Raw genomic sequence first — 25,789 nt, forward strand, 5'->3', positions numbered from 1 at the left:
GGTTTAGGCTCAAATACTGACAAATCAAATTCTGACATATGACAGTCATCTTGCCAAGGCAGACACATTGATATGATACATTTAGCATTTTTAGCTCCCGAAAGCTTAAACATTTCCCTGAAAACCTAGAAAAATGCTGTTCCCAGCATGCTTTGCATAACATGTGACCAACTTATTTGACCAATCAAGGGAAAGGGCTGGAGTCACTTCTCAGATCTGTAAAATGTACTTAATAAAATTGAGTTGGATTCAAACAATATTCTCAGAATGATTTCAGCCTTAAAAACTACTCAATAAAATTGGTGAGAGGCGTGGTTTATGGGACTCTGGGAGTTTTCATTGGAACTCATTTTCAATGTGTTTTTAAATTCCATTACTAAGATTTGAGTTACATGAATGTAATATAAATGCATAATGTTAAATGAATAGATTTTGTATAAGCACTATTAATTACATTTGAGTTGGAACAATTTAATAAAAATGCATATATTGTAAATGTATATATTTAAGGTAAGCACGATTAATATTTGTTCAGTTACATCAATTCAATACATTTGCATATATTATAATTAAATACATTTAAATAAAGCCAACATAATGTAAATGTATCACATCTGGCACTATTAATAATATTTGAGTTATATCAATTAAATGTATATGCTTATGCCTTGAAGTGAAGTAATTAAATAAAGCAAACATAATTTATATGTGTCACATTTATAGGGGGGTTGAATCAGTTTTTTGGGTGTAACGTCTAACCTAACGTCTCTAGCGTTCTAACACTTTAAAGGGATATTTCACTTTCAAAAAAACTTTTGGTCATTTTATTGTCTAATCAGGCTTTTATGAACACCCTGAACAGTTTTTAAGTTGCTTGATTCAATATTTAGATATTTGATGTAATGTTATCAGGCCCTCCAGGCCCTTCAGGCCTCTCCCCTCCAGGCCTCTCCCCATACACCCCCATTGTAACTTCAAACTCAATTTTAACCATGATAGATTCATTAAAAACACCCATTATTTTTTTCTGGTGACTCATACTACCCTCTTAATACGTGAGCGGGCTGAGTCTTTTCGAAAACAATTTTCATTTACTTTTAATAATGTTTTACTGTATTTAATTTTTTTTTTCATTTTCCCAAAGCATTATTAAAATCAAACCTTGGTTCGAAGTGGAGCCGTGAAATTGAGCACTTCCAGATCTATGTTTTTGATTCTATGTGTTCCCCCCTGTGTGTGTGTGTGCGTGTGTGTGCCTGGCCTGAAAACAGCGCCCCTCCCTTAACATGTGTGGTCATAAAAGGTACTGTTCGAACTCAACGGGACAGTTCTCACTGGTGAGACAGGACACACATTGCCACTCAGAGGGAGCCCATGTGCTCTGCACACGGCTCCAAAAATAAATGAAAAAGGTTAGCGAAAAAACACACCCTGGTCACGTATTAGGAGCATAGTAACGAGTCACTAGAAAAAACACTCACAAAACAAAAACACTCCTGAGCTGACTACCCTTTGGTCCCTCTCCTTCCCAATATCAGCTACCGGCAGTCTGGCACTGGCAGATATTTCATTTACTGGCAGTCCGGCACTGGCAGATATTTAATTTACTGGCAGTCCGGCACTGGCAGATATTTCATTTACCGGCAGTCCGGCACTGGCAGCTATTTCACAAATTTGGCACAGAATTGGGTGTGATGTCAAGTAATTCAACACAGGCAATAGCTTCATTGTTGTGGCTTTATTTCATGTTTCATAAGTTTGTGTTTGTTAGCATGTTATCACAATCACACATACAAAGATGTATTATTAAATGTTGGTTGTATGTAGGCTATAGGCTGACTTGAATTGCACTTATTTTCTTATTCACAATTGGCAAACATTACATTATTTACAAGTGATTCCATTTAATATAAAATAGTACACCCCACCACACTCAAATTGAAAAATGCATACACACAAGTGTTGTGAAGAAAAATAAATTACAAAACTGCCTTTCTCTATTCACATCTTTTTACAAATAATTTTATGTCAAAGGTTTGATGCTATGCCACTCATGGATATCAAAGCATTCTTTCCACATTACATGGGTATGAGATGTTTCAAGTTCTATCAATTCCTTCAACTTTTATACAGATGCAAACAATCAGCACTGATACAGTATATGTTGCACTGAATTTCATCCGTCATGATTAAGTCATTCAAGGACGGACAATGCCAATGCAACTTGTTTGTGGTATTTTGCTGTGGGGTGGGGAAGGGAGACTTGTTGGAATAAAATAAAACCAGTAGAAAATTGCAGGGCAGTAAGGCTTTTATTTTCCATTTTATTTTGTATATCTATTCCCAGAAAACAAATCGTGTTGAAACATGGACTTGTGGGGAATGATCCATGATCCAGGCAACCATCATATCCAAATGTTCAGAGTGAGTTACCAAGAGAACATTATGGAAACGTTATTTTTAAATAATAACTACCCAATTATCCATCTGAAAATGTGGTCTAAAATAAATTGAGACAATGATACTTACAATCTGTTATCCTTTTTCTACTAGTGCCATTCTCCTCCACTGATATAAAACAATCTTTACTTTCCATTCAGTGCAACTTAACTTAGTATTATGCATAGAGGGCATTGACTTATAGTAAGGGGAACATAAGAAAATCTGCAAAGTAAATCGTTACCAAGAAATTTCTTCACCAAAGTGTTTCTAAAGGTGTGTAATAATATGTACTAAAAGGTTGAAATTCAACTCCTGGGGGAAACCTCATAAAAAATGATTTGTGTTTGTGTCCCATTAATTTACTATACAGGAAAAGAATACAAAAAATAAATGTGCTTTAAGTAGGATGTGAGGGGTCAAACTAGGGGTTTGTCATGTTGCTGAATCCATTGCAAGCATTTGTTTTGCAGAAAAAACATTCCGTGGGCTACAAATGGCCCCCACAAAACGGTGAAAATTGATGATTCATCACTAAACTATCGTTTTATGGGTCCGTTTTTAGCCTAAGGAATGTTTTTCGTGCAAAACAAATGCTTGCAATGGATTCAGCATCATGAAAAACCCCTAGTTTGACCCCTCACATCCTACTTAAAGCACATTTATTTTTTGTATTCTTTTCCTGTATAGTAAATTAATGGGACACAAACACAAATCCTTTTTTTTATGAGGTTTCCCCCAGGAGTTGACTTTCAACCTTTTAGTACATGTTATTACACACCTTTAGAAACACTTTAGTGAAGAAATTTCTTGGTAACGATTTACTTCGCAGATTGGTCAAATATCTTATAAAATCCCCTTACTATTAACTGAGGTGGGTTTCTTTTAAGCTTTCTAACATTGGAGGTCACTGCTTTGGAGAAACTGACCCCAGCATGGTTTATAGTAGCCACAACCCTAATTCAGCACATAAAAACCATGACAAAAACCACCAACGAAGCAAAGGCGCCTGTGCAACATTGGAATTTAGCAGCCTTCCAAAGTACAATGGTGTCTCTTTCATAACACCTGAGTATTGAAAACCTGGACTGAAAATGATCCATTCACTACATTCCTGCCATCATCAACATCAGCCAAATACATTAAGCCCACCTGGACTGTCTAGTTCTACAGAAGCCAAGGCACAGTATTGGAATCGCTCTCTCAAAGCCTCAGTACTTACAGTAAATGTGTCAATACTGACTTTTGAAATGATAATGGTTTGTAATCACCTATGTATACCAGTACCTATCAGTAATAGAACTAGCAGTATCACATGTGTCTAATTATGCTTTTACATCCATAGTATCCATACAAAGCTAAAAATGATTTAATTTAGACTGAGAGGCCAGGATAGGCCAGGCAGGACAGATAGCAGTTCATGAGAGAGCACACTTTGGGCAGCTTGGAAAACAAGAGGCTGGGAGATTCAGGGTACATTATAGGGATGGATGGATATGGGCCACAATGGACCAACCCCCTTCCTCTTTATCTCTTTCTGGCTCCTTTCCTCTGAACCAGTCCAATGGAGATAAGAAGCAAAACAAACACAGGCCAGCCCATCAGTTACAGAGAGAAGCAGAAGTTCTTATAGTATTACCAGAGTAATACTAATCCCCAAATGGCAGAGGGTGTAGGCTCAAAAGTTTGTTGGCATCATGGCGGAAAGAGCACCTTCACTGCTCTTAAAATATTAATCCTAAGGGTATCAGTACTGCCTCCAGTTCAGACAGCCCTTGTTGACCAGAACATTTTGGGAAGCGTTGCTTTGTTCTCAAAGCTTGTTGGCATATAATGTGTCCTCCTCACTCTCGCTATCGTCCTGGAACTCGTGGGCTAGCAGCGATTTCTTGGAGCCCATGGAGGTGAGGCGGATTTCGTCGTCGTAGTCGTCCCGGTGCTGTCGAAGCCGGTGGAAGCCGTCCTTGCCCTGGCTGGACTTGGCCGAGCACACGCACCAGATGATGCACGCCGTCACCACCAGCGCTGTCATGGAGGCCGCTGCACATGAGGATGAAAAGGAACACAATGCTCAGTTAGAGACCAATGTTTGCAGTCAGATGAGGTGAGACCGCCTATGTATCACTATAGTACCGGTATATGCCAAACCAAAGTCTACTGTGTAATAATTAGACATATTGCATTAAGATTTTGGAGACACACACAGGAGTGAGAGTACCAGTAAGACGCCCAAAGGGAGAGGTCGCGCTGAAACAACAGAGACTGACACAATATGGCCAGATATGGGCTTAACACATTTCATGCCAAAGAAGGAGATCTCCTTCTTATCTCTATTTCCTAGTTCCATGCCAATACGCTGATTAAATAAAAAGAAATGGGCTAGCTAAAAAAACCTAGCATCTAATGTGTTAATAACTGGCAGTCAATGTTCATGGATGATATATTTTTTTCCCCACAATTTTTCAACCCATTTTCACCCAGTGCCAATTATTGCGACCGTAGGTCGCAGTTACTTCTATACTATCCAAACCTCCACAGGCCGTCAGTCCGTCAGTCAGTCAGTCAGTCAGTCTGTCCCTCCGTCACGTCACTCGTCACACGTCACACTTTCCCCCTACTCATATCTCCGCCACCGTTGGCCCGATCCATGCCAAAATTTCCACACAAACTCCTTGCCTGCCAAACTACAACCTCCAAGGACCCCCGGAGCTCCAGGGACCCCCAGGTCCCTGGGGGACCCCCAGATGTAAAAAATGACCAAATGTGCAAAAAAGACCAAATGACCACCCCAACGGGGCTGCACACGGGGAATTCCCGGGGACCACCGACACCTGGTGCTCCAGAACGGATGCAAAAGTGGTGGCGCCCCCAGTGGAGGACCCCCTCCACTGCAGCGCACATAAAATGCCGTAACTCGGGCTAGGAGCGACCGGGAGAGCCGGGGCCGGTACCTATTCGTCCGCTTCGGCGGCGCGGAGACCCCACCCCTCACTTCTCACATGGCCCTCTTCTCGCGCCACCATGAGGCCGATTCTTGCAAAACACATTCTTGGACACTGCTCCTACAATTTTTGCCCTAAAATCACGCAAATCGGTACACAGTATGTCTACACTCATGTCATCAACTTGGATCTGTCCCATATAGCGCCACCTTCAGGCCAATTTTTTAAAACACATTTTTGGACACTGCTCCTACAATTTTTGCCCTAAAATCACGCAAATCGCACAGTATCTCTACAGTCATGTAATCACAACGCATCTGTCCCATCTAGCGCCACCATCAGGACGATTTTGGAAAGACATTTTTTTTTTGCCTATTTGTGGAGATAAGCGACCAACGGTCGCTTATCTCCCGATTAGGGAGTCTTACTGGTATAATGTAATCCTGGGCGCTACACTCCCTCTGCCAACCTGGGGAGAGCAACGGACTGAGCTCAAGCTTCCTTCTATGCATGAGCAGTCCAAGCCGCTTCTTTTCACCTGACAGTTTTTCCCTGGTAGGATGTAGCGCGTGGAAGGAACACGTTATTCCAACCAGTTCCTTTCCCCTCCATCAGGCGCCTTGGCTAGGGCGCCTTGGCTGGCCAGGGGGGGGCAGTATAGAGACCAGGATTACTGCATGTTTTAGTGAGGGTACATTTTTACCCTAGGTGGCACAGGGAGAACATGCAAACTCCACACAGTAAGGCCCTTTTGCCAATCCCACTTAGGGTATGGGCAGTTGGGCACTGATGAGACAGAGGAGAGAAGACACCCCGTAGCGCCCACAGCGTCCCCGGTGCCATGGCATTGGTCCGAAATCTCATTGTTCCTACATTGCATTAGTCAGAATCTGGTGATGTTAACCTGGTGAAAAATACTATGCCTAAACCTAACCTCAGTAAAACTATGCCTAAACCTAACCCAAACTCTGACCTCAGTAGAACTATGCCTAAACCTAACCTTAAAACCTAACCAAATTCGGACTAATGAGACGTAGGACTAATGAGATTTCGGACCTATGGGCAGTCCCCGCGTCCCCAGCGGGAATCGAACCCAGGACCTTCTAGCTATGACATCATAGATGTCTGACGTCATAGACCACATGAGACTGACACAATATGTCCATATATGGGGCTGAGGCGTGACGCATGCACTCACATGATCTGCAGGTTTTAATACTAATACTAAATGTGACCTACGGTTGCAAAAACACAAAGACTATGCCATATAGTTGCTTACCTGCAGTAGCCACCACAAACTCCCTGGGAAGGCCAAAGATGTGGTTATCCATGTCAAACTCGATAGTGATGCTGACGGCAGCTTCATAGGAAGATACCACTACCTGGGAATCACAATGACACAGCCTTCATTCAGATGTTGAGCACACTGGAGAGAAGATGTCAACATCCATGCACATTTCATAGGGTTTTGGCCTAACTCACTGGGATGATAATGCAATATCAAAGCATCTTCACTAGTTTTAGTATCTAGCATCTGTTAACATGCATCAGGTAATTAAGGCAATCTTAACTCAAGACTGGATTAGAGAGTGTTTGTGAAAAATGGGAGCATACTGTACATGAAGTCCAGTAGCAATAACTCATGCTCACATAACTCACATGCTACTTAAAGCAGATTTATTTTTTGTTTTATTTTCCTGTATAGTAAAGTCAATGAGAACCCAACATTGATTGGCTCCCACAAAGTTTCCCAAGGGAGTTGGGTTTTACAAAGTACAGAGGTGATAGTAGACACTTTTGTGAACACATTTGTGAAGAAAGCTATTGGTAAGCATTTAGTTCCCAGATTGGTCAAGGACTCGGCTAACTCCCTAACTAACAGTCCAAGATGGTCTTTTAGGGTTTTTATTTCTCCCAAACAATCTTCCATGCAGTGTTAGTTATTCAGATCACAAATGCATACTGGTCAAAAATAGAACAGTGTGGTAAATTAAAAATAAAATAGGCAAACACTAATAAAACAATGCCCAATTGGATAAAAGCTCTCTTCAGGATACACCGTCTCCCTCAGGGATGTTAACTGTGTTACTGCCTACCCCCAACTACCTTTCTGTCCCAGCAGCTTCCCTTTAAGTAGAGAGTGGATCCTACCACAGGACACAGCCCAATTAGCAATCTACTTCCATGTAAATATTTCCATAAATAACCCATATTGTATAAAAGTAAGTTAAGTAACTTAAACATTCCAAAGATGTGTTACAATTAAACAAATATAACTTGGGTGAAAACTCCAGGACAATTTAAATAAACATTACTCAAAGCATAAGAAACACCCCTCTCCTTCGTAACACTTGGCACCTTCCTAATCAAGAGGACCAGCAGTGCAGGAGAGACAATTGGCAAACAATCAGTGCATACAGTTTCAAAACAAATTTAAAACCATTGCAGTCCTTGCATGTTATAGAAAGCAGTCATATGTGTACATACTGTAGGGCACGGGCATGGCTGCCCCGTGACATAGCCTATTACGGAGAATCTACATTTCTAGCAATAAAAACGAATCCATTCTGTTTCAGATCAGTTTGAATATGGTGGTATAATCTGCTCACATGAGGACTGTGGTAAAATAGTAAGTGCTCTACCCATTTTACATTATAAAATGCAACTAAGAGGCAAAAGGAGGCAAAGGCCAGTCCTCAAAGGAATAGTTCACCGCCAAAATGTTATTATTTTCAATTGAAGACTTCGAGTTCAATAATGTTTTTGTTGCATTTGCATTTGTGTCTCCATCCAGAATCAATAGGGGTACATTTATTAGAATCAAATTATTGGCTTAGGAATGCCACACAATCAAAAAAATATATTATTGAACTCAAGCCTTCATGGGGTGAGTAATCAATAGAAAATAAGTCATTCTGGGGGTGAACCATTTTCTTTCTTTTGATGGGAACAAATAAAAAAGTGGCTTAGTTATCAGAAGCATCTACTAAGTTATCTTCAGATCATATGTATGTACTGATATTTACATTTCCAGAGTCATGAGATGGGTCCCTATGGCCTACGGCCGAGTATGCGATGTCCGAAGAAATATGGTGAGGGTACTAAGGAGAGACCTGATATGCTGGGCATAAGATGTGACCTGGAGCCTAAGAGGATTGGAGGAGACATCCCAAAGCCTCAACCTGACAGGTACAGAAGGAACACTGCAGTTCTACCTGAACTCACCGAGCCTCTCACTGCTCAGGAGAGAGTCACTATCGGTGGGCCAAAGACAGGTCAGTCAGGACCCCTTATGATCCATGGCTACACAGTACCAGAGTATCAACAGACATATCATTCAGTGGTGGATCCTCTACTCTCCACTCCCTGTGGGGAGCGCAAGGCCTACAGTCGAGAGCTTGGTCGTACCATCAAGGAACGTCTATTTGCAGAGCTCTGCTACCCTGTGTTGCAGGTTACCGAGCAGAAAGGTGGAAAGGTGGAGGTAGTGGAGAGATTCTGTGTGCTCCGCTCCACACCCCACATAGAGGTGGATATGAATGGGGAGCCACCATGACATTTAGAGTGACATTTCATGTGTATTTATGTTGGTGTGTATTTATGTTCAATCATGTTTTTTCACCCAGTGCCAACTTGGCAACTTATAGCACAATTGACACATTTACTTTTCAAATGTTTGAATCCATGTCAAACCATGTTGACAGTAAATATGGATGTTTTGATGCCAATTAGTTTCATAAACTGTCAAAAGAATAATTTGTCTAAAACTCACTACACAAACCCTTAATTGTATGTATCTTGTATTTCTTCTGAAGCCAAATACAGCTTAAGGGTGCACATCTGCAACCGTTTGGTGCTCAATAACTTTTTTCTATGAATGACACCTATCATGTACCTTTCTAAAATAGTGTGTTACTGTGAAATTGATTGCCAACATGAGTGCATTGCAAGCATCTGTCAAAACAAAGAGGTGTAATTCATTGAGTTGAATTTCATTTCTAAACAGTTCTACAAGTAAGGGATAATACAGTAAACTCAGAATATAACTGACTTGCTCACAATGCATTATGCCACTTATTTAAAGGCTAACTTGCAATGTCTCCAAACTTGTCTTGTTATGTTCTTTAGAAAAGTCTTCCATGGTTCATAATAAGAGTAGCTACAGTAACTCACCATTTTAAATGACGTATTTACTGCATTTCTGCACAATTTTAAGACTAACAAGCCTCTTGAATGCCAAAAATAACAAACCATATACTGTACACTACAGGAAACCACAAATTATAATTAGACAAATGGACCAAATATAGTCCCACTCCCAACACAAAGACACCAATCTGGGAACCCATTGGCTTTGAATTTCTGAATCTGACTTGAAAGATTACAAATTCTCTTAATACAGTGAGTAGCTAAGACAGTCTTGGTTCTGAAGCTTGTAGGAAGCGTTCTGCCTTACCTACCAATTTGGAGTTGTTGCCCCCATTACCAATAGGGATAATCATACAAAGCCACAGCTTTAGATTTGAGACTACAATGCCTGCCCATTTTAAGTAATGTACATATACTGTATAAGAATGAGCTGTGACAAACTTGTGTGTAGATGAAGGTGATCATCAATTTGCAGTTTCAGTAAAGCTCATGAAATCAACTATTACTATTAACACTTTTGTCTATCACCACACCATACAAGCATTGCAAATGGACATTAAAGCAATCCTTCACATCTAGACTTACTGTAGCTGCTATGGGCTTTGACCAAGTAGAAAAACAAGTAATAGTGTTTTGGGTCCAATTGACATAGCTAATTTTCTGCCACTTCGTGAAACAATATCATTTTTGTAACAGACACATTCCCCCCAGTACCAACACTACTTTTTTCTTCTTGTGCACTTAATAAAAAACTGCAGCATATTTGACACCGATGCTATTATTTTAAAATTCAGTGAGAAGACGTCAATGCTTACTCACGATTGTCTGACATGACACAGGTTTTGTGAGTTATTTAAACTGACTTGATGGAGCTCCTGTAGTGAGTTGATGGATGGAACTTTTCTTCACATAGTAGGCTGCCTGACTGATACAGTAGCTCAGCCAGGGCGCTCTTTCACAACAGGGTTAGTGTTAGCCATATAGAAGGTAGATACTCCAAGGAGACCCCTGATTATTTAAACCGTTAACAGCTTCTTAATTCTTTTTACATTAAATAACTTCCATGGTCTGGACCTCATAGCTGGCAGCGGCCATGACCGTCTCTTCTGTTTTCCTCCCTCTCATTTATAGTCATCGTCTACCTCTCTGCACGTTGCTCTTTGCTTTGCTGATTATCAGCACTCTAAAATCTGTAAAAGGGGCTAAAGACGAAAACAGCTTGGAGTGGACAGACTTTGGAGATATGTTGTCACATTTATAAAAGTAGTTTGGAGTTGATCTCCAACGCTGGCTTGAATTTGCTAACTTGAATGTGTGCGATTGGCTAGTTCCACTTCCGGTACATCCCATAAGCCAGAGGAACAGGAGAGTTGTTATTTGCTAGTTAGTTAGTCGGATGCTAATCACATTACCTGGATGGATGATTGTGCTGTTAAGATAATAATAGTTGGAAAATATTTCAGAAATTGTAGTCTGCTGTCAGCGTGCACAAGATATGAGATGCTAGCAACATGTAAGATTAGCTGCAGACAAACACAGACAGATAAGACAACACATAGAGGGGTAAATGCATGATCTGGTGGAAATCCTAATCAGAGGCCTTTTCATCCAATTACACACCTCCTGGCGTTGTTGCTGGTAACCTTCAGCAACAGCTTCAATGTTGTGGCTGCCGGGTGCCAGCAGGGCATGGAAGAATCCCCCCACCGCAGTGAAGACACGCACCCCTCCATTCAACACGATCATGGCACCCGCAATTGGCTTCCCGCTCTTGTCCTTCACCACGCCACGCACGCCCTTATGAACCTGGCAGAAAATGAACATGAGTATGAGTTTCCAAGTTTAGTTTTATAAATCATAAACTGAATATATATATATCATCTCATCTACTTTCCACATTGTGCTGCACTTTGGGCTCCAGAACAATAGCTTGTACTTTACCTCCACAAGCATGCTAAGAAGAGACTTCTTGTTATCTGCCCAGAGCTTTTCAAGCTCCTCAGCAGCGGGGAACAAACAGCAGCCGGTATACGCAGTGATTTCGGGACAGTGACCAAAGTCCACGCTGAAGTCCTGGAGAGGCACAGAGCCAAACACAGTCACATGATGCACTCACTTCTGACTCATTACATAAATACATTGCTGCTCACTCCAGGTCAAGTCATTAACATCGCAAATGTGCCACGTTTTATTTTAGGGCTGAATGTCACCGGTGTGCCGTCAAGTGATCTGAGTACCGTAGTGAGTACCGTAATACTTACTGCAGTGGTTCACAAACTTTTACATTTGGAGGTATCCCCAGTGTACAAATGGAACGAAATGGACCCGGTACGCACAAAAACATGCAGTAATCCTGGTCTCAATAATGCCTCCCCCTGGTCAGCCGGGGAGCTTGATGGAGGGGAAAGGAACTGGTTGGAATAACGTGTTCCTTCCACGCGCTACGTCCATCTCGGGGAAATTCCCCCTGTCAGGTGAAAAGAAACAACTTGGACTACTCATGCATTGAAGGAAGCATGAGGTCAGTCCGTTGTCTCCCCAGGCGTGGCAGAGGGAGAGCAGAGCCCAGGATTACATAGGCAATTGGCACTGGGTGAAAATGGGTTGCAAAATCGTGGGATAAAAATTATAAGGAAAAAAAAAGAAATGGACCCGGTACGGTCCATTTGGTTCCATTTGTACACTGTCAAAGTAAGGGTCAATTTAGAACCCCATAAAAGGAACCTAGAAGAGAGTCCCTGAAATCCACTTTGAGAACCACTGACTTACTGTATTACAGCACAAAATAGGTGGAAGCTAGGGCTGTCCCTATCATAGTTAATTAATGGATGGGTTAATAGTTGACCAAGACTAGTTCCTACGATTATTAGTCAACTACGAATTTAGTCAAGTAGCCCTAAAAGAGACCTACCTTCATGCTGCCCATGTGACTTTGTCTTTCTGCAGCCCTGAGAACTCCATCTGGGATGTTCCCCACTGAAGAAGAAAGGCATTCATTATATTATTTCCTTGCTCCACAGTTCTCATTAAAGAACACTTGACTATGACAATGTGCTTGATGTTTATAGTACATACTCTGGCCATTATTTTGACATCCAGTGTTCCCGAGGTGCATCGTGGGGTGGTTGCTGGCGTATACATTTGCCAGGTACTTCAGAGTTCCCTCATTTTCCACTGGGAAAAAAAGAGATATAATATTAAATTGCTGTATTAAATAATAGGTAGTAGGTACAGTATGTACTGTAGTATGTAATTCTCAAAAAATGTATCGTTTTTTTTTTGTTGAGAAAAAAGAAGAAAAATGATATACATTTTTTCTATAGCTGTCTATCTACAATATCAATAGATCATGGTTCTGCCCTGTTATTACCAGGTTGGACAGGCTTGTCATAAGGGTAGGTGGCCAGGAGGGAGCCTCCATCCAGAGCAACAGACAGAGTGAAGCCTCTCTCTTGGATTTGGTCCATTACAGCTCTGGTCTCTGGCTGGGCCACCACCACACGCTGTGACGCATTTCCTAAAAAACAAACATTTGATGCACTTTAAAAGAAATCTGTTCTTCTTGCAGTAAAACTCATACAACAAAAAAGAAAAATCTAAAAGGATTAAAAAAGAAAACTAGTACAATAATGTATTTGTATACTTTATTGACAAAACATGAAACTAACCAAAGAAGTCTGTGTCTAGGTCCTTGCCGTGAGCATTAGTCATGCCCACGGATGAGGTGCACTGCTTTTCCTTGGCTAACTCCCGTCCATCTGGGTTGACGGAGGGCACGATAACAATCCGTGTCTCGTTGATCAGCTGTCAGGGAGGAGCGGAGGTGCAGTTAGAGACATATCTGAACCATAGAACAGGGGTCTTCAACTTTTTCAGGCCAAGGACCCCTTAGTTTAGAGGGAGATGAAGCAGGGATCCTTTGCAACCTTTTCAGATTCCATATCGTTTCATTGTTTGACAGCACAATCATCAGTGTATTGTGGATTCATGTCAATTTGTGTTTTCAGATATTTAACCACTTGAACGGTCAATACTTGACCTTTCACTCTGTACTTAGCCTGCTCTTTTTCCCCTCCACACCAAACCTTTTTGCCGAAAATAGCCGATCTACAAGCTCACAACGCCTTGCGCTGCGAGGCGTTGTGAGCTTGTAGATCTGCTATTTTTGTCTACAGTTCTTAGAATATGTACACTAGGGTTCAAGTTGTTAATATAAAAAGGATTGGAAGATTTGGAGGACCCCCTAGGGTCCTGGACCCCCTGCATTAGAATATTCACTCAGACCAGGTCGGTGTGTACGACACAAGAAAGTATAAATCACTTTTAACTATAATCTCAAGACATCCTGAAACTCACCCTGGTGATGGCTGGGTTCTTGCCATAGTTAATACACAGGAAGGCAGCAAACTCCAGCAGCAGCTCAGTGCCCACCGGGGCATTACCGTGGACCCCTGCCACGAAGCGGATCTTGGGCTCAGACGGTTCGGCCTCCTCTGGTTTGTTGGAGATTTCCAAAGCCCAGATGGTTCTAAACTCCACACTCTGGCCCAAGCTGGACACCACACACATGGAACCAAGTTAGCAATACCAGAGGTAGCAGTTTTTTCCCATTTAAAGTAGCCAGGACATTTCATACACTGACAGATAAAACATGCCACATCAGAATAATTCCTTTAGAGGATTCCATTTATAGTTAGTTAATAATGCTGCATGACAGAGTGGAAAGAACAGAAATAATGATAAACTTAGTCCAGGCCTAATCAAAACCTAAATATCAGCTCAGAAAGCAAGATCAATATTTCGCCAACCTGTGCAATGAGGTGATCTTGGGGAAGTTGAGGGGAAGTCCTCTCAGGAATTCAGATAGGTCTTTGTATTTCCGGTAGCGAAAACTGTTCTTTGTGGCCGTGCTACTGACAAGCTCCTCCAGACCATCGCCAAGGGACAAGTCCCTGATGAAACTCTGGAACTCCTTCTCCGATGGGTCCTGCGTGGCCTCTGGGTCATTAGGAGCTTGACCTTTGGGCTCAGAGTGGACTCTTGTCAGTTTGAAGTCCACAACCTCCACTCCGTCCTTTGGAACCGTGGCATAGAGAGCCACTGGCTTGTATCTGTACAAGACAGAAGATTAAAACACTGAAAAGGGTGCATGCTGCAAATGGCAAAACGCAACAGCACAGCAACAACTAACCAGTTCTTGAGACTTGACAAACTGTATGTATGATTATTAACTCATTTCCCGCGATCCCCGTCAAAACCGGAGATTTCCCGCTGTACCACTCTGCGATGCCCGAGGAGCCCGAAGATTTAATTAGCTTTAATCATTATGAAACGATTAAAAGTATGGTCGCTGTATATAGCCGCTTCGGAGACTTTAGGCCCGCCTCCTAACTGTATCCGGTCGTATTTCCTGTTTAGACCGGATCTAGGTTTCCATATCCGGTCTGAAAGCCAATCATAGATCCCGGCCCATAAGTTTTCCTTGTAAACAAAGGAAGGAGCTGCACGGCCATAGAATGTTGTTTTTTTCACACGTTTTTTTTTATTTGGTAGCTGTTTGATTCCTCCTGTACGCGAACGTGCCCACGTGTTACCATAGCGCACAGCTGGCTGTTTCCAACGTTTTCTTATGTAAATACTGGCCGATACAGCAGGATACTGCCTGGCAACGGATTTGTCTATTCCAATGGAATTTTTTTTATTCGAAAGCTGTCATCTTGTCTACCGGTCTACTACATGAGTCGCGCACAGATCATGCACTATGCGTGCACGTGCCCACGTTAAAAGGTAAGGACAATTTGGCAGGAAAACAGTTCAGCCTATGTTTAAAATAGCAGCATATGAGTTAAATGCTCCACGTGCTTGTTGACAAAATGTTTCCCACTCTGATTATGGCATGTCTTACCCACGGGCGGAGGCGATGAGGTTGTAGGTACCAGGGACAAGCAGTCTCCAGTAGTCTCCACCCTCGGCTGAGGTAATGTTGTGGTCAATCCCCTCCACACTAATGGTGGCATTGGGGATACCTTTACCATCCTTTATGTCGCTCACTGTACCCTTTACTCCTCTGTGGACCTGTTAGGACAGACATGTGCCCACACATATGAACAAACAGTCATTGTCTGGTGGATACCTAGGAGTCGAGTGAGCCGATGATATTGGGCCAATATTTAATTGCTTGCAAATGTACAGTGCAAGAAGAGCACACTGACACAAGACTTCATGCAAATAAAAATGTCCCACCGAAATCGGACAACATATCATAAACAGTATCAGCATAACCTGTGAAAGGAACAAATACCGGAGTCAGTCAAGTCAACCTCTTGACTGAAGTCATGATATTGAGAAGATTGTGATTGCGGGTGTGAGTGCGTGTGTGAGTGCATGCGTGCCAATAAATGAGTGTGAATGAGTCAACTGAAAAAGAGGATGAGTGAAATGTTAGGGTTTACCTGGTGCATGAACTCGAGCAGCGATCGTCGGTTTTGCTCCCAGTAAGTGTGCAGGTCCTCCTCCTTGGGGTACTTGACACAGCCTAGCTCGATAGTCACCTCAAAACAGTTGGTATTCAGGTAGTTCCAGTCCTGCATGCCACCTGGGAGGAAAGCACTCACGGTTATTCCCATCCATCATTTCATATCAGACATACAGTATTTTGCACACACTTACTCAAACTCTGGACAGATTAAGTAATTTGACTTTAAATCCCTGACGCCCCAGACGGTTTCTTTACTGTTCCTTTTGATTCAAAGGATTGAAAATCAACTGACTAAACATTTAGTATAGTTTATTTGCACTTAAAGTTATACCATGTAACTTTTTTTATAAAACAAATCTTAAAATTGTCCTAACTGTTAAATCGCTTGTTGACCCACTCTGTTATTTTCAGCTTCTAAAGCCTTCTCTTTATATGTTTTCTATGAGCCGTGAGGGGGGGAGAATTTCGCGGCAAAATTACGTCATCTGCATCATCTGTATACGTTGTGTATACGTTGGCCAATCACATCGCGGATCATACACACATGATACACTACCGGCCAATCACAGCGTATCTGCCGTCTCTTCAGGAAGTAGCCTCCCTCAGCTACAGTGTTTACGATGGTGAAGGATTCTTAACCTCTTAATTCCCAAATCCTGGCCAGAAAATTACGTTCTACCCCTCCACGGATTCGTATCGGTCGCGGTGGTTTGCGGCGCAACTCCGGTGGTCCGCTGCGGTGGTCCGCGACGACTCCGGGCGAAAAACGGCCGAAAAAAGCAATACCGCTACTGACCACTAGTTTAGCAACTTACACAGTATAGCTTTAAATACATTTATAGGATATTTGTTTAAAATAGGGACACCAGCCAGTGTTAATGTGGTTAATCAGATGGTTTGGGCTGAAAGGGCCTGATGTACCTGGGACATTGTACCAGTTAGCACCATTGGTTATGCCATCCGCAAAGTACTCCGTTGGGAACATGTCTTCGCAGGGGTGGCCATTGTGCATCAGAGGATTCGCCTACAATGAACACACATGCACACAAACACAGAGTTAGAAAAAAATAGATAACTGTTATAACCAAGTCTTCAAAGTATCAATCCACAGATTTCATTACATTATTTAAGGGACAGTATCTGGGACCAAAGCAATCCAAAAGGCGGTACAGTGTCCTCTAACCTGTGAATAGGCTCTGGACACTTGTTGAAACACTTCGTCATCAGGAGCTTTGCTATACTTTGTTAGGCCCTCCTTGTCATCATCATAAGGGTAGTTCACCACCAAAGAGCCTGTTTAAAAATAAAATGGATCAGATTGACTATCACACTGGTATTTAAGTAACATAGATTACACAGCAAAATAAATCTAAATAAATAAATAAACATACCAACAAGAATTGACACAGTCAATATATGAGCTGGTCGCATGTGGGTTAAAAAGGCGGGGAGATTTAACAGTCTAAAAGAACCCTTTAACATTAGCCCTATGTAATCAATTGAAAAGGGCAGATGTACAAGTTGACACACAAGAACAATGACATGTCATTATTAGCCTGTAAAGAAAGATCCGACAGGTAATGTTTTTTTTTTCTTTTTATTGAAAGATTCGAGCATGAACAGGTTGCAGTAAACAAGACAGTTGTATATTGCAGGAAGATGAGAGTTCTATATTGCAGTGAACAAGACAGTTGTATATTGCAGTGAACAAGACAGGTGTATATTGCAGTGAGCAAGACAGTTGTATGTAGGCTGTACTTGTTAACCTAACTGTTGTACTGGGTGGGTTGAAATAGAATCATGGTTCTATAACCAGGTGTGCTGTTTAGTGTTGCGCAGGCTGACCCGGTGCCAACGTTTCAGACCTTTTCAGGCGGGCGGGTGGGTTATCACCACTCTCACGTGCAAAAAATAAATAAGAATAATCACCTGTTCTTATTTGCCTTTTATTTTTAATAAGAGTAGGCCTATAAGAATAAGAATATACAATGTTTGAATACGAGCACGAGCAAGCGAGTTTTAAAATGCGCCAGAGGTTTCTCCTCCGCTCCTTGGTGCGAGGACCGTCCCAAATCCGCTCCTGTTGAGGCCGCGAACCACATCTTGCCAACATTTGACACAACAGGAGCACAGCAGAGAAGACAGACAGACAGACAGAAGACAGAAGACAGACAGACAGACAGACAGACAGACAGACAGACAGAGGTTTTCATAGTAACTGTGAACTGACGGTCGCAATTATAAACATTAGTTTTGTTTATTTTAATTATTATTATTAAGGAACTCTAGAAATCTCAGTTGGAACTGTTACCCCAGTGACCCGATGCTGGATAAGCGGTTGAAGATGGATGGATGGATGGATTGTGCTGCTGGTGTGTGTGTGTGTGTGTGTGTGTGTGTGTGTGTGTGTGTGTGTGTGTGTGTGTGTGTGTGTGTGTGTGTGTGTGATACACTGTATTGGCTAAATGGCCCACCATGACGACACCAACACCTTATTTGTTATGTTAAATAGCTACTGATTATCCCCCTTGGGATAATAAAGATATCTATCTATCTATATATCTGTTAAGTAGCCTGCCTAACAGCCATAAGCATACCACCAACATCATCATCATCAGCACAGACTTTATTTGTTTAGATCGATTCATATTATTGTCTTGACCTGGGCGGAATGTGAGTTACTTTCATCAAGTCTTGTCATGAGACAAGATGAGAAAATATGTGTAGGCTACGACTCATTTTATACCAACACAACACATTGTATGTGTTTGTATCAAGAAGCACCAAGGAATAGGCTACTTCATCTGATATAAAGCAACTTATCACTGGACTGGACAGTTGTGTACATACGGTAAGACAACAACCTAATAAATATACCTACAAGTGAATTTGCGTGTTAATGTATTCATTTGATCTGTGATGATGGTGTTTAAACAGCCTATAGCGACGAATGAGGTAGACAGTAGCCTACAGCTGTCTATTTCTCTCTATTTCAAAACAACCAGAATAAACTGCTTCAAATGTAGGCTAGGCCTACGTGTTTCTTATCATGCCGATTGCTTATAAATCTACAACATGTGATATATCTGGCGTTAAAACGTCTCGAATCCGAAAAGTTTTAGCCGCTCCGAGTCGCAAATACACAAGAGTGTCGTCGCACCAAATTCTGGGCCCTGGGTACAAGGATTCACTGCGGGCCCACATGAATGTTCTTCATCTGGGGATTTAAAAAATTGCAGATATACAAGCTCGCAGCGCGGCACTCTCGAGTTTATATATCTGCTATTTTTCAATAGCTAAAGTATAAAATAATTAAGGCCCTTCCACCTTGGGCCTTAGTAACTCTCCCCCCCCCCCCTCCTTTTGTGACGCACCTGCAGTCCTCCACACATGTCAACACTTCGCGTTTTTCATTCATCATTAGGCTACTTTATCAGTAGCTATTTTACATTACAAATAAGGTGTTGTAGTCATGGGTCAATGGCCTTTAGCCAACACAGTGTATTCATATTTAAATCGACTTTTTTAAATAAAAAACGGCAATCTGTGGTCCAACAGACAGGGGCTTCCTCATTCCTTTTTTCCCCAAATATTCCTCTGCGGTTTTGTTCCATAGTTTTGTTCTATTAGCCGTGTAGGCTACTACACCTGTTTGAAGGTGTATGATTCTCTCTGTATAATAAACATTTGGTTGCATAACACAAAGAATGATAGCCGATCTGCTGCAGAGTCTTTTCTCTCTGGTTCCCTTCAATCCCGTTGCCGTTTTTAACTAGAGATGGGACGTTCGTGAACGAATCGAGTCATTTGAACGGCTCTTTGAAATGAACGATGGGATCCGGTTCACAGTAGGGAGCCGTTCCTTTCTAAATAAACAGTTGTGGAAAAAGTACAAGCACATTCACATAGTAGAAGTTTGCAATTAAAATGCACTTGAGTAAAAGTACAAAATTATTAATCAAAATGCAATTAAACCAATGCATAAAGTAGCCTACTTATTATGCAAAATGTCCCATTTTAAAAGTTTTCCAATGAATACGTAGGAAAAAATAATAAAAAGTATTAAAACATTTGAAAATAGCAGATCTACAAGCTCGTAGCTTGTAGATCGGCAAAATGTATATGGCCGAAATGTAAATAGGGTTGAAATCATGTGTAATTATGAACACAATCTACAAAGTAGGCCTAACTAGTAACTAAAATGAGCCAGTCTTTTGAACGGCTCTTTGAAAGGAACGAATTCCAGAGATCCGGTTCACTTCAAAGAACCATAAATCCCATCTCTTTTTAACCCATAGTCTGGAGGAGCGTCGCCTGCGATTGGCCCTAATCAATGCAGTTCTTCCCCCCCCCCATCGTCTGGCGGGCCGCGACAGCCAATAGGCAAATAGGTGCCCTGTATGTCGCGCCACAAACTCACCTAAATGTTGGAGTTGGTCTGACCAACTCAAAAACAAACATACCAAAGACTAAAGCAGTAAAGGAATAACCTATTAGGATAACTTGCTCACTGATCTAATTAGGATGACATGGGCATTAACAGAGCATTTTGGTTATGCAAGGTACATGCATAACCACGTCTATTTTGGAATCTATTTTCAAAGACAGGGGTCTTCAACAGGGGGTCCAGGACCCCTAGGGGGCCCTCAGAGTTACTACAGGGGGTCCTCCAAATCTTTGTGTGGTAGGAACTTGTTTTTTCCCCCCTTTCTTATATTAACCACTTGAACCCTAGCGTCCATATTCGGAGAACTTTAGACAAAAATAGCAGATCTATAAGCTTGTAGATCGTCTATTTTCGGCAAAGAGCTTTAGAGGGGGAAAAGAGCAGACTAAGTACAGTGAAGGGTCAAGTTTATTAAGTACTGACCGTTCAAGTGGTTAAATATCTGAAAACACACATTAACATGAATCCAAAATACACTGTTGATCGTGCTGTCAAACAATTAAACTACGGTATATCTATGAACAGATTGTGGGGGTCCCTGCTTAATCTCTCTCTCAACTAAGGAGTCCTTGGCCTGAAAACGTTGAAGACCCCTGTTCAAAGACTTATGTCCCAGAAGCCCAAAGCAACAACTTGCCTCCATGGAGGTTGGCTGACAGGACGAAGGGCTTGCTCCTCAGCCAATTCATCACTGCCAGGGTCTCCGGCTGCCTGGGCACTGTGATGTTGGCAAATTGATCTGGGAAGTTGCGGTTCAGGTCCAAATTATTGCTGTTATTGCGTCCCTTGTCTCTTGGGTTCTTCACGTCACCGGCTGTGAGGAAAGAACACAGCATTATTATCTGTGCTAGTATTCATCTTCACGTCACCGGCTGTGAGGAAAGAACACAACATTATTATCTGTGCTAGTATTCAATGGCTATATTCACAATGTATAGCACAGCAAACAACTCAAAGCAGTCTTCATGGCCGTTCCCCCTTAAAAACATTGTCGTCTCTGCTTCACTTCCTGTATACTTCCTCTAACCTATCAGCAACAACAAAGTGATGTGTCAAAGCAATTCATGACGTGTGTTTAGTCTTTCTCCCTAAGGGGGTCTTTCCCATGCTGAAAACCTCCAGAGCAAAAGGTTGTAATGTTGTATTATGTAGGCTTGAGCACCAATCTGGGCGGGTCAATATAAAATGCGAGGAGCCTTTGTGGTTTGGGTAAAACTTTCACGCCCCCAGGCTCATGATGCAGATACTTAAACAACACTGAACTAAAGTACAAATTATTATGAACTACACTTAGCAGCCCTTGGCCTTATCTAATGTAATCTTGCAAATAATTATACTATTAACACACACACACAATAAATATATACACATTACACAATTAGCCCGTGATTTACAAAACAAACAACAATTACCTCGACACTTTTAAATCCTTTTATCAGTTAAAGTTATTTGCGTAGTTACGGCACTTTGGCTTTGGGTGAATACCCTATTTATTTACAGAATACAAATGATACAATTGCACAGAGTTGCTGTCTGCAGGGACAGGCTTGACTGAAGATTTCTCCCTTCGCCTTCCTTCTAGCCTGTTGGTGAAGCAGTGACTGGGGGCGTGAACGTTTTATCCAAACCTGTTACACAAGGGCTCCTCGCATATAAAACTGTCCCTACAATGAATGTCACTCTTGCATCTATTTATTGCTGTTATTGTGCTAGAGTGTTTCTCAAATGGGGTACGTGTACCCCTAGGGGTACGCAGGGATACTGAAGGGGCTACGTGAAAAAAAAACTAGAAAATGGGAATATATATTGTAGTGTTATGGTCAATGATAAAACATTGACAGACTTGGTGTGAACCTGCTCATCTGTAAATTGTTAAACCAAATTACAACTGTTATTGAATAGAAAGCAATGTTTATTTGCCATTATGTCGTTTTTCTTTTTTGAAAATATTGGTATGGGAACTGGACTTTTGAAGTCATTTTTCTTTTCTAAAATGATGTAGTCAGGGGAAGGGGGTGCCCGGCTTCAGAAATCAGTATAAGGGGTACTGTAGCCAAAAAAAATTGAGAACCACTGTGCTAGAGTATGCCGTTTCTGAGTTTCTTTTTAAAATGTTTTTAAAAAGCAAAGATACATTTCAAATCTCAACAGGACAATAAAGTTGTACCTTATTTTAAGTATTTACCTGCCAGTTCTTGTATATAGTATTCCATCCAATTATCAATGCCCTTTCTATCGACAATGTGGTCAGGGCACATTTTTGCCTTGTTTCCATTTCACAGCCACCTTTAATGCACAACTACACACTAACTCACACTCCAACACACCAGGATGTGGGTGTAGTCAGTTGGGAAATCCCATTGCCAACTATTACTTTTGATGATATATAAATCAGTGTGCCATGCTACCTTATCTCATTCCCAAAGCCACAGCAGATTCGGACGGTGTAGTTTGTAATGTTTCAACAAACGGTATCCATGCCTCAAAATAAACATGACCCATTAACTGTAACACTCTGTGACAGGTCAGCCACAATGCCTTTCCCCGGTCATGTTATCTAGTCTAGAGCAAATAGACTACTGAAATAGTCATTTAGTTGAGAGAAAGGATTCTCTCACGGTCAGGCGGAGAAACCACTGTCTGCTGTTCAACTTGAGCTACTTGTATTAAAGATCTGTGTCTTGACAACTGAATATAAATTATTATAGGCCTAATATAAAACATAGTAGGCCTACTACCTTTAGCCCTATAGCCAGGCTATTTGAAAATAGACAATCTACAAGCTCACAGCGTGTTGCATGCAGAGAATAGCAGACCTCCAAGCTCTCATAACGGGCAGATCCGCGACGCTATGTGAGTGACTTGTACTGTATGAGTGAAGCAGTGAAGCTGCTAGCCTTCAGTCAGTTGTTCTCAGTGTGCAATGCCGCCCGCTGCGGCGGTAGGGGTGAAGTTAAATGTCTCGCTAGGAGCGTATATACCACGCGTCTCACCACAGTCACCAGCCAACAAATAATAGGTACGAACTAGAAGCAGTGCTCTTCCGAGCACAGGTCTCCACCAGGCCACACAAATCAGCCTGTTATAGCGCCACCATGAGGCTGATTTAAAAAATGTGGGGCAGAGGTTCTGAATTAGCATCCAGGGAGTGTGTGTGCTCAGTTTGGCAGCGATCGGGCCAACGGCGCCGGAGATTAGCTGGTAACAACCAGGCCACACAAATCAGCCTGTTATAGCGCCACCATGAGGCTGATTTGAAAAATGTGGGGCAGAGGTTCTAGATTGGCATCCAGGGAGTGTGTGTGCTCAGTTTGGCAGCGATCGGGCCAACGGTGACTGAGATTAGCTGCTCACAAACTGCGAGGACGCACGGACGCACGCACGCACGCACGGACGGACGGACGGACGGACGCACGCACGGACGGACGGACGGACGGACGGACGGACGGAGGGGAAAACATACTCTCCCTCAGCTGGTGGAGACAATGAACTGAAACATGCGCTGAGAATGAGCGGTCCCCAAAAGAACACAATTGGGGAATTGATTACATGAAACAGGCAACTTGGCATGCAGTCTCAAATGTCTCTTTTTCTTCTTCTTTTTTTCTTCATCTTTCCCTGATGGGAGTCGACTTATGTAATCAAGACGATTGAATCGATTTGTCGATTTTTTGGTTAATGCCCTGGTGTGTGTGTGTGTGTGTGTGTGTGTGTGTGTGTGTGTGTGTGTGTGTGTGTGTGTGTGTGTGTGTGTGTGTGTGTGTGTGTGTGTGTGTGTGTGTGTGTGTGTGTGTGCGCGCGCGCTTCCTTACTTTGACTGGCGATCTCATAACCATCAGGGTTCATGGAGGGCATGATATGGATACGTGTACTGTTGACCAACTCAGTGACCTCAGGGTCGCTCCCATAGTTTGTGCACAGGTACTCAATGAGGTTCAGCAACAGCTCGCGGCCCACCACCTCGTTGCCGTGCATGTTGCCCACATACTTGAACTCTGGCTCGCCTGGCATACAGAGGGAGAAATGGAGAGAGAAATGATTGATGCCATTACCAAAGGTGTTAAGATTGCTAAATGTTGCATTATTTTTCATGGCCATATCAATAAAAAATGATTACGTTTAGTCAAACAACTAAAGTAAAATATAGTGCTGCTGAGTGAGGATAGATCATTCTGATGAAGTGTTTTTATGACAATCCCACCAGTCAAGTGAGTCAACCGCAGTAGCTGTTCAAGCCAAATCAGGATTAGCACCAAACAATTGTCCTCATTCATGAAACCTACATATGATCGGATTTGATAGTAAAGTGTACTTAACTAATGTTTCTACTATCATAGTGGCATGCAATACATTTTTGTTCTTTGTATGACGTTTAATATGTTTGCAAAAGTGGGAAAACATTACACTGATGTGGCTTTTAGTTCACAGTAGTGATAAACCTCATATCAACAGCAAAATGTTCGTAACATTTGTAGACCTAATACAGTCTATTAGGCTAGGGATAGTCTAATGATTATAATTAAGAGCACCACACGCTCCATTACAGTTACGTTGAATGTGTTTGGAGTTAATTGTAATAAAATATATAGCACATGCTCTCATTTAAGCCTAAACCAGAAACCTAAGAATGCGGTCTAGAGTTTTCTGTAATCTGAGAAGTATTTTTTTCAATCTACTGTACTGGACCTACAGGGGAATGCACCAGGGAAATCCTAATCACCTGAAGCAGCTGCTTAAAATGACAGTCTTTTTGTTTTTCAAACAATTCATTCACTACTTATGGCGGTACTGATAATATCACCAGAATCATAAAACTGCAGGGTAAATCTCAAGCCTACATAAGTGGTAAAAAATGTAAATTATGCTTTTGAAAAAGGAATTGTGTTTTAAAGACTCACCTTGCTCATGGGAAGCGGGGTTGTCTGAGATGACCATGACGTAGAGCTCACGGCCTTCCACTGAACGTCCGATAGAGTACTGGTAGGCGATTTGGGGGAACAGATTGCTGTACTTGCGGAGGAAGAGCTCCATATCCCCGTAGTTGTGATGGCGGAACTCCGTGGGCTGGACAGGCCTTGAGGGCGACGTGGGAGTGCTGCTCTCATTTCCGGCAGGAAGAATTACCCCATTATGGGATGAGCCGCTGGAACTGCTGTTGCCGCCAACTGCAGGTACTGGTGTTGTTGGGGCTTTAGTAGGTGAGGTAACAGATGTGGTCGCTGCAATGTTACCTGCATGCTCATTGACCAAGGGCTCCAGGGTGAAGTTTAGTTCAGTGGGTTTGCCTTCCACCACTTGCACACCATACACTGCCATTGGCTTGTACCTACGGGA

General features: G+C 42.1%; 1 protein-coding gene across 1 annotated transcript in view; it reads right to left on the minus strand.

The window, feature by feature from the left end:
• Window positions 1–1,723: 1,723 nt before the first annotated feature.
• Window positions 1,724–25,789, minus strand: part of cpda (carboxypeptidase D, a) — a 33,009-nt gene continuing 8,943 nt past the window's right edge. The window contains exons 5-21 of the mRNA XM_080732336.1: window positions 25,354–25,781; window positions 24,268–24,459; window positions 21,093–21,269; window positions 17,192–17,301; window positions 16,930–17,032; window positions 15,983–16,125; window positions 15,436–15,605; window positions 14,339–14,641; window positions 13,887–14,082; window positions 13,199–13,334; window positions 12,901–13,047; window positions 12,606–12,704; window positions 12,442–12,506; window positions 11,472–11,603; window positions 11,151–11,336; window positions 6,661–6,763; window positions 1,724–4,479 (exon numbers count right to left, since the gene is read on the minus strand). Of these exons, the coding sequence (XP_080588462.1) occupies window positions 4,253–4,479; window positions 6,661–6,763; window positions 11,151–11,336; window positions 11,472–11,603; window positions 12,442–12,506; window positions 12,606–12,704; window positions 12,901–13,047; window positions 13,199–13,334; window positions 13,887–14,082; window positions 14,339–14,641; window positions 15,436–15,605; window positions 15,983–16,125; window positions 16,930–17,032; window positions 17,192–17,301; window positions 21,093–21,269; window positions 24,268–24,459; window positions 25,354–25,781 (2,917 nt within the window). The 3' untranslated portion in view covers window positions 1,724–4,252. The remainder of the gene's footprint in view (window positions 4,480–6,660; window positions 6,764–11,150; window positions 11,337–11,471; window positions 11,604–12,441; window positions 12,507–12,605; window positions 12,705–12,900; window positions 13,048–13,198; window positions 13,335–13,886; window positions 14,083–14,338; window positions 14,642–15,435; window positions 15,606–15,982; window positions 16,126–16,929; window positions 17,033–17,191; window positions 17,302–21,092; window positions 21,270–24,267; window positions 24,460–25,353; window positions 25,782–25,789) is intronic.

This window comes from Nannobrachium achirus, assembly GCF_963921795.1.
Source record: "Nannobrachium achirus genome assembly, chromosome: 8".
Lineage (NCBI taxonomy): Eukaryota > Metazoa > Chordata > Actinopteri > Myctophiformes > Myctophidae > Nannobrachium > Nannobrachium achirus.